Raw genomic sequence first — 14037 nt, 5'->3', positions numbered from 1 at the left:
GCCCTGGCATGAATTTAAAGTGGCTGCAAGTTTTATGATCGGCCTGGCGTACTTGCCAATAATCACTATGCATAGGAAAGGAGACTTAGCTTAAGACAAATTTTGTTTCTCTTGCGTGTGAACTGCATGCTGATGGGACACCTGGCGTTAAAGGAATCTGTTAGTGAACTGGGGCTCTTTTCAGAAACTGAGAAACACTCTGTTCTGAACAGAGGCGAAGAGACCGAGCCTAGCAAAAATAAACTGGGGAGCCCTCTGCCGGCCACAGCAATGATGATAACGGGTCCTTCTCTTCTCTGTTCTGCTTATCATAGCAAGGGAGTTTTAAACTGTGGGGAACATTGTTAGTGTAGCTGCTTAATGGAGAGCCCTCCCACGCTGCATGCTTTTGTGTTTAATGGAGGCTAAGGAGTTATGGGACGCTGAATTTTTATTAGCGCTGGCTGTGTTGCTGTTCTAAAAGCTGGATCCAAGGTCATGCCGGGGACATAGTCAGGGGAAGCTGCTTCTTAATTTGTGAGGCAAGAACATGCCTGAATTTTGGCAATAAGGAGCTGCAGGAGCAGGCTTAGCTTTAAAGAATTGCTGATGCATTGTTCTAAAATAATTGGACCAAAATCCTAGAGACGGAGACGGTTACATTTTTGGCAGCCATTCAAGTTGGGAATCTGTATTTTGCCTTTGGCTCCTCTCTTTCTGATAGGCCAAGCCAGATGCCTCCCAAGCTGTGGGGCAGATCCAGATCTAAATTTTGCAACCTGACATCATCCATAATAAAAGCGAATGCAATGTGGGACTGAAATCCTTCACATCGGTTGCGTGCCGAGTCAGTGTTCCTTTCCCGTCCTTGTTACTGGTCAGGATCTTAATTTGGGTGTAACAGAAACTTGGCTCCCTCATACGTATACCCCTCTTTTTGGTTTATCAAGTAACACTGCAGTCCTGCATTGGGAGCATCATAATGCAGCCAAGGGTTGGCCTTTCTGATGTTGCCAAGGCTGCGCTGTCTCATCCCTGAACAGAATGGGCCGGTTACAAGGCAGGGGAGTCTAAGGCCATGTCTACACTGCCACTTATACCGACATAACTTATGTCGCTCCAGGGTGTGAATACGCCATCGCCCTGAGTGACATAACTTACGCCGACCTAAGCGCCAGTGTGGACAGCACTATGTCAGCAGGAGTGTTGCTTGAAGGGACTGGAGTCCTGGCACTGGAACTGGCAATGTTGAGATGAATAGCATCAGTCAGGGCAGGAGCAGAGCCCTTTTAAAAAGAGAGAGGTCCCTTTGGCTTAGGACTTTGGGGGGGCGCTTTCCTTCGACAATGCGCACAGCAAGTGGTGTCTGAAAACCTGCAGCCAGCTTGCTCTGAGCATTCCCCCATGGTTGGCATCCCAGCCTAGGAGGGAATCTCCATTCATCAGATCAGCCTTCCTCGTATATTTCTCCTGAGATGAAATCCGCACACACGACAAGCTAATAATTCTCCTGCTGTCTGCCATAAGCCACTGGCTCTTGTTGGGTTGCTTACTGTCAAAAACTTGCCAGTAATATTTGAGAGGTTCTCAAGCACTCTTTAAAATTACACATACAGTAGGTGTGTCTTGTTTCACTCCATAGGTGAAATTTTGCCCTGTGCAGGGGCCAGCATGATGCTTGTGAGCCACTTAAGCCCTGTTTTGAGGGCTAATAGTGCACAAGTCTGGTGCTGTCTCTCACCCTGTGTGTTTCCTACAAAACTTGGCTCTGGCTTACTTACATCATCAGTGCCCTGGGAGCTTGAATAGTCGAAGCAAATGGCAGAGAAGACCCATACAGGAGAAAGGATGGGCTTGTGGTTAAGACATCAGGTTGTCATTCAAGAAATCTGAATTCCACTCCCACCTCTGCCACAGACTCCCTGTGTGACTTTGGTCAAGTCCCACGCTGGGCCTCAATTTCCCATCTACAAAATGGGGACAATAATCCGTCCTCTCCTGGGTACTAGAACTGTCAGATCTTTGGGGCAGAGAATGTCTCTTTCTCTGTGTTTGGGCCTAGCCCGGTACAATGGGGATTCGGTCTGGGTTGGAACCTCCAGGTGCTCCTATGTTATGAATAATAAAGAACAGAAGGTCACGTAGTCTTAAGTTCCCTCTAGCGCAGCAGGCTATTAAGGGCCACGCAGGCGCGCAGTCATAGGGGTCTGGATTGGAGAGGAGAGAGGCAAGTCCTCTCTCCCTGGAGCAGTCTGCACCCCAAACCCCTCGTCCCTGGCCACACCCCAGAGCCCACACCCCCAGCCAGAGCCCTCACCCTCCACACCCCAACCCTCTGCCCCAGCCCTGAGTCCCCTCCCTATACCCTGAACCCCTCATCCCTGGCTCCAGCCGAAGTCCTCATTCCCCCCCAGAGTCCCTAGCCCAGAGTCCCCTTCCTGCACCCTGAACCCCTCATCCCCAGCCCCACCCCAGAGCCCTCACTCTTCAAACCCCTGCCCCAGCCCTTGGTCCCCTCTCTGCACCCCAAACCCTCATCCCTGGCCCCACCCCAGAGCCCTCATCTCCCCCACATACCCCAACCCTCTGCCCCAGCCCTGAGCCCACTCCCATCATTCATCACCTCCATATTGGTACACACAACAAAATTCATTCCACACATGGATGTAAAAAATTAGAGGGAACATTGCCCATAGTCCTTTTCTCTCAGCCAGTAGGATTGTGACCTTTAGGACATTCTCTCCTACTCTACCCTGTCCAGTTTTCAGTGACTCAAGTAATGGGACTTCCTCCTCTTGGAAGACAACTCTTGTGTTGTGGAGTTGTAGACACATGACCACCCTGTCTAGGACCACCCTGTAGGGGATTTTCCATCATGCCGAGGAACATTGAAGTCCTGAAGCTTCTCACAGCATCGCTTGAACGAACTCAGACTGGCCTGTTGCATGGTGAAAGTCCTTCTGGCTCCTTTTTATTAGATAAATATGGTATTAGATGCTTTCTGCACTGAGTATTTGCCTAAAGAGTTCTGTCTCAGAGACGGTTTGGTGAGATTTCTCAGCAATGACGGTTATATTCCCGGATCTGTACTACCCTCAGGACACTTTGACTTTAAACAGAGCTTTGCAGTAGTAGGTAATGACAGTAAATGTCTTCCCCCACCCCACCCCCTGGCATTGCTGCCCTCTCTGCTGTCTTGTCAAGTTGTCGATCCATTTCAACAAACTTGGTAATTAAAGCTGCTTCTAATCTGCCATGTGCGCGAGCTGGAATAATGCGCCGTGGAAATCTTATCGAAGAGAGAAGATGGCACACATCAGAGCGGCTGCTGGGTTGGTTGTCGGTGCGGAGGTGCTCCGAGACTTTTTCTCAGCTTAGTATGTGAACGAGGGAGAGAGTCGAAAATGTTTCTTCCCCAAGATCCACCTCTCTGATACTGCAGCTGCTCCACCGTAGCCAGGAGGATGGTCTTATGGATCGTAGACAAGCCTGGGAGAACTGGGTTCTAATCCTATGTCTGCTGGATGCTTCCAGCAGGCAATTCCCTTCACTCCTCTGTGCCTCTGTAAGGTTTTGATGCTCCTGGCCCTACCTCGCAGGTTTGTTACAAAGCTTGACTGCCTGTTTCTGAAGGTCCCAGGAGGCAAGGGGGATCTAGAAGTGCTCACTGATTGTTTCAACTTGACTGGCTCTCGTACTGCCTTGGGATTTTGCCACCAATAACCCTGTCTGCCATTACACCAGCCCCATTACCCTAGGTATGCGATACACAGCAGGATTGTTGGCAGGCCAAACTGGTCCAATAGTGATGGGGACTGAAACAAAATCCCCCTGATCTTTGTGGGGTGGTGACATGAGCAGCCCCAAATTTAGACAAGACAAGCCTGAACAAGTAACTGCTGAGCGAGCCAAAACAAGTAAATGTTGAAAGAACTAACCATTGTGACTGTGTATAGTAAATAAAGGAGGTAGAAACCAACTAATGTGGATATGTTGGTAGTGAACAAAGTATGCACAAACACCTGAATTGATAAGCCTGCTGTAATGCAATCTGCGCAGCAATTGGTCCTTTCATGCAAGTATAGATGTTGGTAGGTAGGAAAGATGATCTACACTGTGTGGTGTGGGACATGAGTTAAAACTGTGGTATCATCCCTTACACCCCCTGCGTTCGGGCCTTGCCAGCATGTGCAAAGAGCTGTTACTTACCTTATAATGTAACCTGAGTGCCAAGCTGGAGTCCAACCAAGCTTTCTGGATTCCAGAGAACTGGTTCTAGATAAGCTGAGTGGAAAGATCTCAGGGGAAATCCCATCAGGGGTGTTAAAAATATGAGCACAGATCTGAAGTTTGCACATGGCCTCTCTGTCTATAATGAACTGATCCAGATGCCTCTAGACTTTGGACTTTTTGAGATCTGGATCTGGAGATCTGTCTCTTCAGCCCATCGCTGATGGTTTTTTTTTTGTTTTGTTTTATACGTAATCGAAAAACCAATTTGTAGTCCAGACTCCACAAGATCAGTTATAGATATAATTAGGTTTTTTAAAACCCTACTTCATTTATGCTTATGGTGGAGACCTAGGGCTGATCCAGCTCCCATCCAAATCCATAATGCACCTGATTCTGATCTGTGTAGCATTATCCCATTGTAACTCCATTGAACTCAACATAAGTGAGACCCAGAGCTAAACCCACTGATTGCTTTTAAAAGCATCCAAAAAAGTGCAGGCTGAAAAGATTTTTGTTCCCATGTATTTCCCTGCAAATATTTTATGTCATAAACAGCTAAGCATATACTGTATTTCACAGATAATTAAGTGCTAGAGGAGGTACATAGTACTGTGTCCAGGACAGAGCATTTCTGGATGCATATGATACTGTATGTAGTTTTCCTTTAAGGGACATAAGAGTATTACCACACTAGTCGCAACCTAAACTCAACATAATGTTTGATAGAACGATTCTGTGATTCTATTTCATTCGCTCACGCTGGACCATATTTGCATCAACCAATACGCGTTCTGTAGAGACTCTCGTCTTTTCTCCACTGGAACCTTTAGGAAATGTCTGAAGGGTTAAGCTGTTGCCATGAAAAAGGCAGCAATACAACAAAAGTGTGTTTTGTAAAACAAAGTTGGCCCTGCCTGGGTTACCCATCCATGGCCAACCTCTCTGCTTTCCCATTACATTCTCTGGCCAGTTTGAGTGTAACAGCCTTGGGAAGTCTTGTATATCAGTCCCCGCTTGTTTACCCCAGCATGGGTCCCTATCACACAGCAGAATCATGAAGAGAAAATACCTATGGTTGATGGAGGTCTCATGAAGAGAGTTTCTGTTCGACCTGATGTTGTTCTTTAATCCCTGCAGGCTGGAGAATGCCTGGCAAGGGTGCAATCTCTCCAGCACACGAAGCTGTAAAATTGGAATCATCTTCTTGGCAACAAAATTAGCTCTCCTGTTTTCTTGCTCTCTGTGTGCGCATGCGCAAGAGATAGGCAGGGTGCTCCCTGTTGCTAAGGTTGCCCGGTGTGTCCTTAGTTCTGGCACTTCCTAACTTTTGAGTCCTTGACTTTGCAACCTTCATAATGTTTTTTTCTGTGTGATAAATACATATATATTGCCTGCAGCTTGTTCAGTGGCACCTCTGCGAGATATTTGTCCTCTGATGTATGCCCTTGGCACTTTTGTGTTTGTTTTTTTTTAAGGAGTTTGCTGATCATATCACAGAATCGCTTGTAAAGAAAAAAAAAATTATTTGCCAAATGGTCAGCAGAGCTTCTGCTGTGAGCTCTGCTTGGAACATGATAAATACATTTGTGCATACCGGTCTTCTCTGCAAGCTCAACCAGTCGTGAGATCTATTAAATGATAAGCAGAGATTCTGCTCTCTATGTGTGGGGCGGGGACACTGGAAGACGATAGATCAGTATATGTGTACCAACCCTCTCCCCAAGCTCCATCTGTAGTGAGAGCTGTTCAGCTGTCTCATTTGCCGGACTTGTGACACATGCATTCTGTTTTTAACACTGTCCGGATGTACTGCTTCCTATGTGTAGGGTCAGAGTCCTAGAGTGATTTGGGTTGGAAAAATACCTTCTCATGGCTTACGTGGGACCCTCCTCCTGCATTGTGGCAGGATGGACTCAACTATTCCTGACTCATTGCTGACGGCATCAGGACTTATCCTTGGATGTTCCCATGATACCACAACCACCATTTGCATCTCATTCCACCTCTTGAACCAGTACCATTATCCATATTTTCCCTTATATTTAACCTGATTTTCCACTCTGCAACTTGAGCCTTTGGGGCAGGGATCGTCCTTTGGTTCTGTGTTTATGCAGCGCCTAGCACCATGGGGTCCTGGTCCTTCACTGGAGCTCCTGATTGCTACAGTGATGCAAATAATAACCAATGTAGAGGGAACATGTGGTGATTATTAATAAGAAATAATGGCTCCCTGTCCTTTATATAATATATAAATGGAGATTTTACTTATACTGAAGTTGCTCTGTGGAAGGGAGGGCAGGGAGTGGAGACTTCCAGCAATTGCAAGAAGCCAACAGCTGGCTCCTCCACACTCAGTGTGAGCTACAGGTAGGTCTCTCACACCATCTCCCAAGCATTGCTGGATTCAGATTCCAGCTCTGACTCATCTCAAGCCTCCTCTGAAGCTGTTCTGCCCTGGAAGAGATCACCAAGGCTTGTAATTATTAGAAGAATAAAAAGATGAGGACTGATTGCTGCTTTCGGCCATCAACACCAAGCGTGGCCAGGAACGGAATTAGAGAAATGTGTGCAGAAGAGAAGTGAGAGGAAACTACTGGCAGTTTGGCTCATTAACTAATATTCCCTGATTTATTGTCATTATTTGGCCTTGTTTTTTCTCTGCTCCATACAGTATTTATAAGGCAAAAAATTCCACCACTGCAAATGAACATCTAGAAAACAAATAAGGAGAAAATAAGTTGATTTTAATGTAAGCTAAAGCAAAAGTGTGGTGGTGGTGGTTTCTTTGTTTTTCCCTCCCCACTCCTCGCCCTGTGCGCATTCTCAAGCCAACATGATTTCAAACGGCTGCAGAGTTTTGCAACGTAAACTTTTCGATTTTTATGGCCAGAAGACGTATGAGGTCATCTGATCTGATCTCCTGTATAATAAAGACCATTGAATTTAACCCTGTTGCTCCTCTTGAGCCCAATGTCTAAAGCATCAACCAGAAAAGCATCCAGTCTTGCTTTGAAGCCATCAAGAGATGGTGAATCCACCACTTCCCTTGGTAGTTTTGTCCCCATGACTAACCCCCTTCACTGTTCCAAGTGTGTGCCTGATTTCTCATTTGGATTTGTCTGGCTTCAGCTTCCAGCCATTGGTGCTCGTTCTGCCTTTCTCTGCTGTAATGCCTGGTATTTTCTTCCCGGTAAAATATGGGAATTCTGAGTAGGGGACTCATATCAGTGGGGAGAGTTCAAAGTAACAAGACTTGAAAATTGAAACTGTTTGGGCCTTATTTTTGTTGTTCTTGCTCATGCTTAGTTTAGCATTTTGTGCTGCAAATAGTCTCATTGAAAGCAATGGAATAAAGTGACTTAACATATCTAAAGGGGACAGAATCTGGCCCTTTTTAAAATGTGTTTCATAAAGTTGCAGAATGTACCAGTGGGTGCTGGGCAAATTCCGAAGAGGTTCAGGGTCAGGTTCAAATAAAAGCCTGGAAATGAGTGTAACAGCACAATGTTGTAGACCAGGCTCATTAACTTGAGCAGAAGAAGCTCAAGTTTTTAGATCCAGATGTCCCAGGTTCAATCCCTGCAGATGTCTAGGTATACTTACAGGTTTCAGAGTAGCAGCCGTGTTAGTCTGTATTCGCAAAAAGAAGAGGAGGACTTGTGGCACCTTAGAGACTAACCAATTTATTTGAGCATAAGCTTTCGTGAGCTACAGCTCACTTCATCGGATACATCCGATGAAGTGAGCTGTAGCTCACGAAAGCTTATGCTCAAATAAATTGGTTAGTCTCTAAGGTGCCACAAGTACTCCTTTTTAGGTATACTTAGTCCTGTTTCAGCACAGAGGGATGGGGATGAATCTTGAAGTCTCTTCGAACCCTACATTACTATGATTTACTGCAGTAGTGTAGACCAGGCCAATCTAACTTACCCAACTTCGGTTACGTGAATAACGTAACTGAAGTCGATGTAGTTAGATCCACTTACTGAGGTGGCGACACTGCGCCGTGTCAACGGGAGAGCATCTCCCATCGACTTCCCTTACGCTTCTCGGAGAGGTGGAGTACACAAATCGATGGGAGAGTGCTCTCCCATCGATTTACCATGTCTTCACCAGCCCCACTAAATCGACACTTACATTGCAGCAGTTTCGATCTACTGGCAAGTGTAGACATGCCCTCAGGAGCATTGTAATGTGAGCATGTTTATATGAACTATCAGAACCCTTGGCTCTGCAATATTAGGCTAGAAGATTCATGGGCACGAGTTTTCCTGTGAGATTCCTGACACTTCCTACTTCTGATTAGACAAAGTATCACGAGAACCCCCTTTATCATGGAATACCTTTCCGTTTGCACTCTGATCCCGACTTCTCTTTCCACCTGTAATCTGTGGAACAAGCCAAGCCATGTACTTTCTCCAGTATTCTCCTTTTCCAGCTCAGGTGTCTGGGTTTCCTTCCTCCCACCAGGAAGCCACAGCCAAGGCAGCACTACTTCTCTGAGCTGGTACAGGAGGGCTTGGGGAAATGAAGTTAACTGGTGAGAAGTTGGAATTCATTTTCTGCTACTCCCCCATCAGCTTGCTGCATTGTAACTTAACGGGAGGTGGGACGATTAAGAGCCGTAACTACCGCTGGGGTGTTCCAGTGCTGTGAAGGGGTCACAGTGTTTGTAATTTACATTAGTTTCTGAGCAAGGAGGAAATACCCTGTTTCTTTAGGGTCAACCTCCCTGCCCTTTGGTCTCCCTTCCTCAGTTTCTTATTCTGTTTCACTCAGGCACCCCAAATATCCCCTGATCCTCTTTCTTGAGAGATGCTTGATGTGATGTAACTCTATCGGTGACTTTTTTCAATAATGAGCAGAAGGGAGCATTCTGCACAGCACAGGAACATGCCTGCTGGGAAATGCCTTTAGCCTGAAATTTTGGAGATGAAAAATCTCAAATACGTTTTTCCCCACCCCTCTGGTTTTGCTCTGTGATTGGAATTTGAAAATCAGCTGGGTGTGATTATTCCATCCAAACGGTTAGTGCTGCCCTGCTGGCTCAGGTTGAGCTGGGCTTGGAAGGTCTGATGACTAAATTCTGATCTGCATCACACCAACATTGGGTTCAGTGGAACTGCTCTGGATTTATGCCAGCATGGATGAGATCAGAATCTAGCCCCTGGACTATTGTTTCAGATCTTAGTTATTTTCTTTACTTGCAGTTGGCATAGAGATGGAATGCCAAATCCAAACCCCTTCAGACTTTATGGGTGAAACCTTGGCCCCACTGTGAAGCCAGTGGGAGTTTTGTCACTGAGTTCAATGAAACCAGGATTCTACCTTGTGGTTCTAGGGTTAGCTGTAAACTTGGCATGGTTTATCTCCACCCTAGAAGGAAACATGGCATAATCAGTAGAAGAATTTCCTGCCATCCGGCATAGATTGCACTGAATAACACTGAGTTCATGCTTAAAAAATAAAGGCATTGTCTTCTGGCAGACGGGTGCATTTGAAAGACTCCAGAACTGTAAATGATCAGACCAGTTCTTAAAATCTAGTAGGATTAGTCACTACCAACACCACTGTTCCTTTTTTAACTTACAGAGCATTGAAAACTACATTGGTTTTGGTTGTAGGAGACTGGTAACATTTTAGATTAAAAATAACATGGGTCTTTCCTTTTTTAGATCAAACTTAGGCCACAATCTGTCAAAGCATTTCAGCACATCCTTGTCCTAAGCACATGAATAGACTCCCTGAAATAAATTGGGTTAGCCATATGCTTAAGTTCTCTGCTGGATAAGGGCCTTAATTTCCAACCGTGGAAAGAGGCATTCATAATACCTGGATATGGACTGGTGAATTTACAGATATCCCTAGAGTAGATCAGGCTCTGATTCTATTTGCATCATTCAGCTAACTATGGCAGAGCATCTGTGGCAGTTCCTATTCACGCTAATTATTACAGGGAAATCAGGAGTTGGGAGTCCTTCGTAGAATTGTAGTTGTCCTGTGTTTAAAATAAGCCCAGAGTGTTTTGGAAAGATTGAGTTGTGACTTTCTGAATGTAGAGAAGAGCCCCATTTCTTGTCTCTGACCTTGAGCTGTAACTGTGTTCTTTCATGCAGCCATGAAGGCAGATCGAAAACGTTTGAAAGCAGAGAAGACAGACCTGGTAAGCCAAATGCAACAGCTCTACGCCACACTGGAGAGCCGGGAGGAACAGCTACGTGACTTCATCAGGAACTACGAGCAACACAGAAAAGTAAGCTCCTGCATAGCCAGTCCAGAATTATCAGACACAGATGAATGTGCTATGTTGGGGAAGAGTCAACACAGCTTTTGTAAAGGGAAATCATGCCTCACCAATCTGTTAGAATTCTTTGAGGATGTCAACATGCATGTGGACAAGGATGATCAAACTGATAATCGTGTTCTTGGACTTTCAGAAAGCCTTTGACAAGATCCCATGCCAAAGGCTCTTAAGCAAAGCAAGCAGTCATGGGAGAAGAGAGAAGATCCTCTCATGGATCAGTAACTGGTTAAAAGATAGGAAACAACGGGTAGGACTACATAGTCAATTTTCACAGTTTAGAGAGGTAGATAGCGGGGTCCTCCAAGGATCTGTACTGGGACCAGTGCTGTTTAACATCTTCATAAATGATCTGGGAAAACGGATAAAAAATGAGGTGACAACATTTGCAGATGATACAAAATTACTCAAGACAGTTAAGTCCAAAGCTGACTGCAAAGAGCTACAAAGGGATCTCACAAAATTGTGTGACTGAGCAACAAAATGGCAGATGAAATTCAGTGGTAAGTGCAATGTAATGCACATTGGAAAGCATAATCCCAAATACACCTACAAAATGATGGAGTCTAAATTACCTATTACCACTCAAGAAAGAGATCTTAGAGTCATTGTGGATAGTTCTCTGAAAACATCTGCTCAGTGTGCAGCAGCAATAAAAGAAAAGCTAACTGAATATTAGGAACCATTAGGAAAGAGAAAAAATAAGACAGAAAATATAATGCCACTATATAAATGCATGGGACACCTACAGCTTGAATACTGTGTGTAGTTCTGGGCACCCTATCTCAAAAATGATATATTAGAATTGGCAAAAACACAGAGAAGGGCAACAAAAATTATTAGGGGTGTGGAACAACTTCCATACAAGTTGAGATTGGGACTGTTTCTATTAGAAAACAGACAACTGAGGGAGGATATGATAGAAAGCTATAAAATAAGGAATGGTGTGGAGAAAGTGAATAAGGAAGGAATAATAAGGAATTATTTCCCCCTTCCCGTCACACAAGAACCAGAGGTCACCCAATGAAATTAATAGGCGACAGATTTAAAACAAACATAAGGAAGGACTTCGTCACACAGTCAACTGTAGACTCATTGCCATGGGATGTTGTGACGGCCACAAGTATAACTGGGTTAAAAAAAACAATTGGATAAGTCCATCAATGGCTATTAGTCCAGATGGTTAGGGACACAATCCCATGTTCCGGGTGTCCCTCTGACTGCCAGAAGCTGGGACTGGATAACGGGCTGGATCACTCAATAATTGCTCTGTTGTGTTTGTTTCCTCTGAAGCCTCTAGCTCTGGTCACTGTCAAAGACAGGACACTGAGCTAGACGGACCATTTGTCTGACCCAGTAGGGCCATTCTGGTGTTCTTTGATTTTAGTTGTGTCATACTGTGGCTTCATTTTAGCTCAGACGTCGGTGTTTAACATAGTGTAAGTGATAAACTTTAGCTGTCAAAATGCAAAAATATTGTACATTTCTTAAACACGGCTGCCACATTTAAAGGTTCCTGCTAGAAAAAGCCCCCAGGCAGAGAGGGGTCAGGGTGGGAAATCATCCTCTGTGAGCCTGATTCCACCCTCAGAGTCCTCAGAGATGCCACTCTGCTGCATACTCTCCAGGATGTAAGGGTAAGGAGGTGTGGTCTGTGCATGTACAAACTCCAATCCACCACCAGCCATCACACACACAAACACCCCCTTTCCCCCGAGCTGGTGCAATCTATATCAAGGGAGCAGGCAGTCTGTTGCTGGTAACACTAGGGCTGCAGGATACTTTATCTGCAGATAGGACTCCTTGTTGTATCTGCAAAGTATATGAGCACGCACTTGGGTGCCATCTGCACCAGCAGCCTGTATCACACCACAAAGTCCACCTTCCCATGCTCTTGGGGGCTGCGGATTCCATCTCTCTCACATCCTGCGGACATGCGGATACCATTGGACTCAGTGGAAGCCTTTCCGTTGATATCAGTGGGCTCTGGATTAGGCTCTAAAAGCCATGACATCTGCGCTATCCAAAGCAAGGGGCTGATCTCCTGTTGGCTCTCTCTGTACCACAGTCCTACAATGGCTTGTATTGAATCTGTGCACTGGCCTCTCTAAATTGTCCTGAAAACATTACCAGCCCACGCAGAAACTCTTTGATCGTCCCCATTGAAGTCAATGGCAAAAGTCCCATTCACTTCAGTGCTGCAAGATCAAGTCCAAAAATCTACTTGCGTTACTGTGATGAATGATGGTAGTGAAAAGACCTGGAGAGTTTTGACTCCCTGATCAAAAAAAAACTTATCTCAGGTGAGTGAGCAAATAAAATATTGTAAGGCAGCTGGCAATATAACTGTAGAAACTGGAGCACTAGTAAATAAATAAATACAGGAAAAGGCAGGTCAATGAGCAAAGTTAGCAGCGTTTGATTTAAGAGTATTGCTCCATCTATATCATGTAACAGATCGGACTGGAAGAAATCACTGAACCAATATGGTGTGTGCTCTTTCTCTCTCCTTGCTCAAGAGAATGAACCTTTACAACTGGTTATTTCAAGGACAGGTTTTATAATTGTCCTTAAAGTTAAGAGCTTGTTAAAAGAACATACAAACTGCAGTGACTCTAGACTAAGTCGCTCAATAATAAATAACATTTCTCTGAAATGGTTTTCAGCATCTCTGCTCTGTTTGCAAGAGGATATATATATATATATATATATATATAGACAGTTTCCTGTTTTGCTTTTGATTAGGCTGCATAAAGCCATCCGCTCCAATAAACAGCCATGGGAATCAAACATCTGTAATTATTTTTTTCCATGCAAAGAGAGAAAGTTTCTATTTTTAACGTATCATAACAAAGATCACTCAAATCCAGCTTTCAGCTTTTTCCAAAAGTTGTATTTTTCTTTCCTGCTCATATGAGAAAATCAATGCAATTTAAAAAACCGCAAAGACACGTGAGGGAGGAATGCATGGAGGAAGGCACGTAGGTTGGGGAGAGGCTCTGTGCGCTGATTATTTGCTTGCAAGGATGCTGGAGGTCTTATGTTCTCTGCAGCCCCTCCACCTGCTTCATCCAGACCTGCTGGTAGGATCTTTATGGGAGTCTTGGAGGCAATTCTTCCCTGGGGCCTGTGTTTGCAGAGAGCTTAGGACATGTCCTCATTTCCACTCTGTGACAGGCAGCCTGCATATTTTCACCACTGTTTCGCTAGAGAAACATGGTGTATGAAATAACCCATGAACTGGGGTCTGGGTGACTGACGTCGTCTCCTGTATTCATGGAGGAGGATCAAAGAGTGAGAGAAAAAGCATCCTGCCTCTTTCTTGTGCTTGTTCTCCAAGAGCATCACATGTCATTTCCTTTGAGGCCTGTGGAGAAAAGTTATTGCCACCCTGGTCTCGAGGACCCGCACCCATAGTCTGTAGCAGTGACGTAAGCGGCTTAGGTCTTGTCCACAGCGTGACTGGAAACCGTGCAATAACGAGGCTTGATTATCAGAAGTGTTGAGCATCCAAGACTCAACCT

The 14037-nt window shown here is 45.0% G+C and overlaps 1 protein-coding gene across 7 annotated transcripts in view; it reads left to right on the top strand.

Moving 5' to 3' along the window:
* The window catches only part of KAZN (kazrin, periplakin interacting protein), a 736353-nt gene that overhangs the window by 649837 nt on the left and 72479 nt on the right, over positions 1 to 14037 (top strand). For all 7 annotated transcript variants that reach the window (XM_073317160.2, XM_073317162.2, XM_073317163.1 and 4 more), the window contains one exon: positions 10329 to 10465. In XM_073317160.2, coding sequence (XP_073173261.1) covers positions 10329 to 10465 — 137 coding nt within the window. The remainder of the gene's footprint in view (positions 1 to 10328; positions 10466 to 14037) is intronic.

Source organism: Lepidochelys kempii, chromosome 18 (assembly GCF_965140285.1).
Source record: "Lepidochelys kempii isolate rLepKem1 chromosome 18, rLepKem1.hap1, whole genome shotgun sequence".
Taxonomy (NCBI): Eukaryota; Metazoa; Chordata; order Testudines; family Cheloniidae; genus Lepidochelys; species Lepidochelys kempii.
Note: the sequence above shows the minus strand (reverse complement) of the source record. Positions and strands in the feature narration are given on the sequence as shown.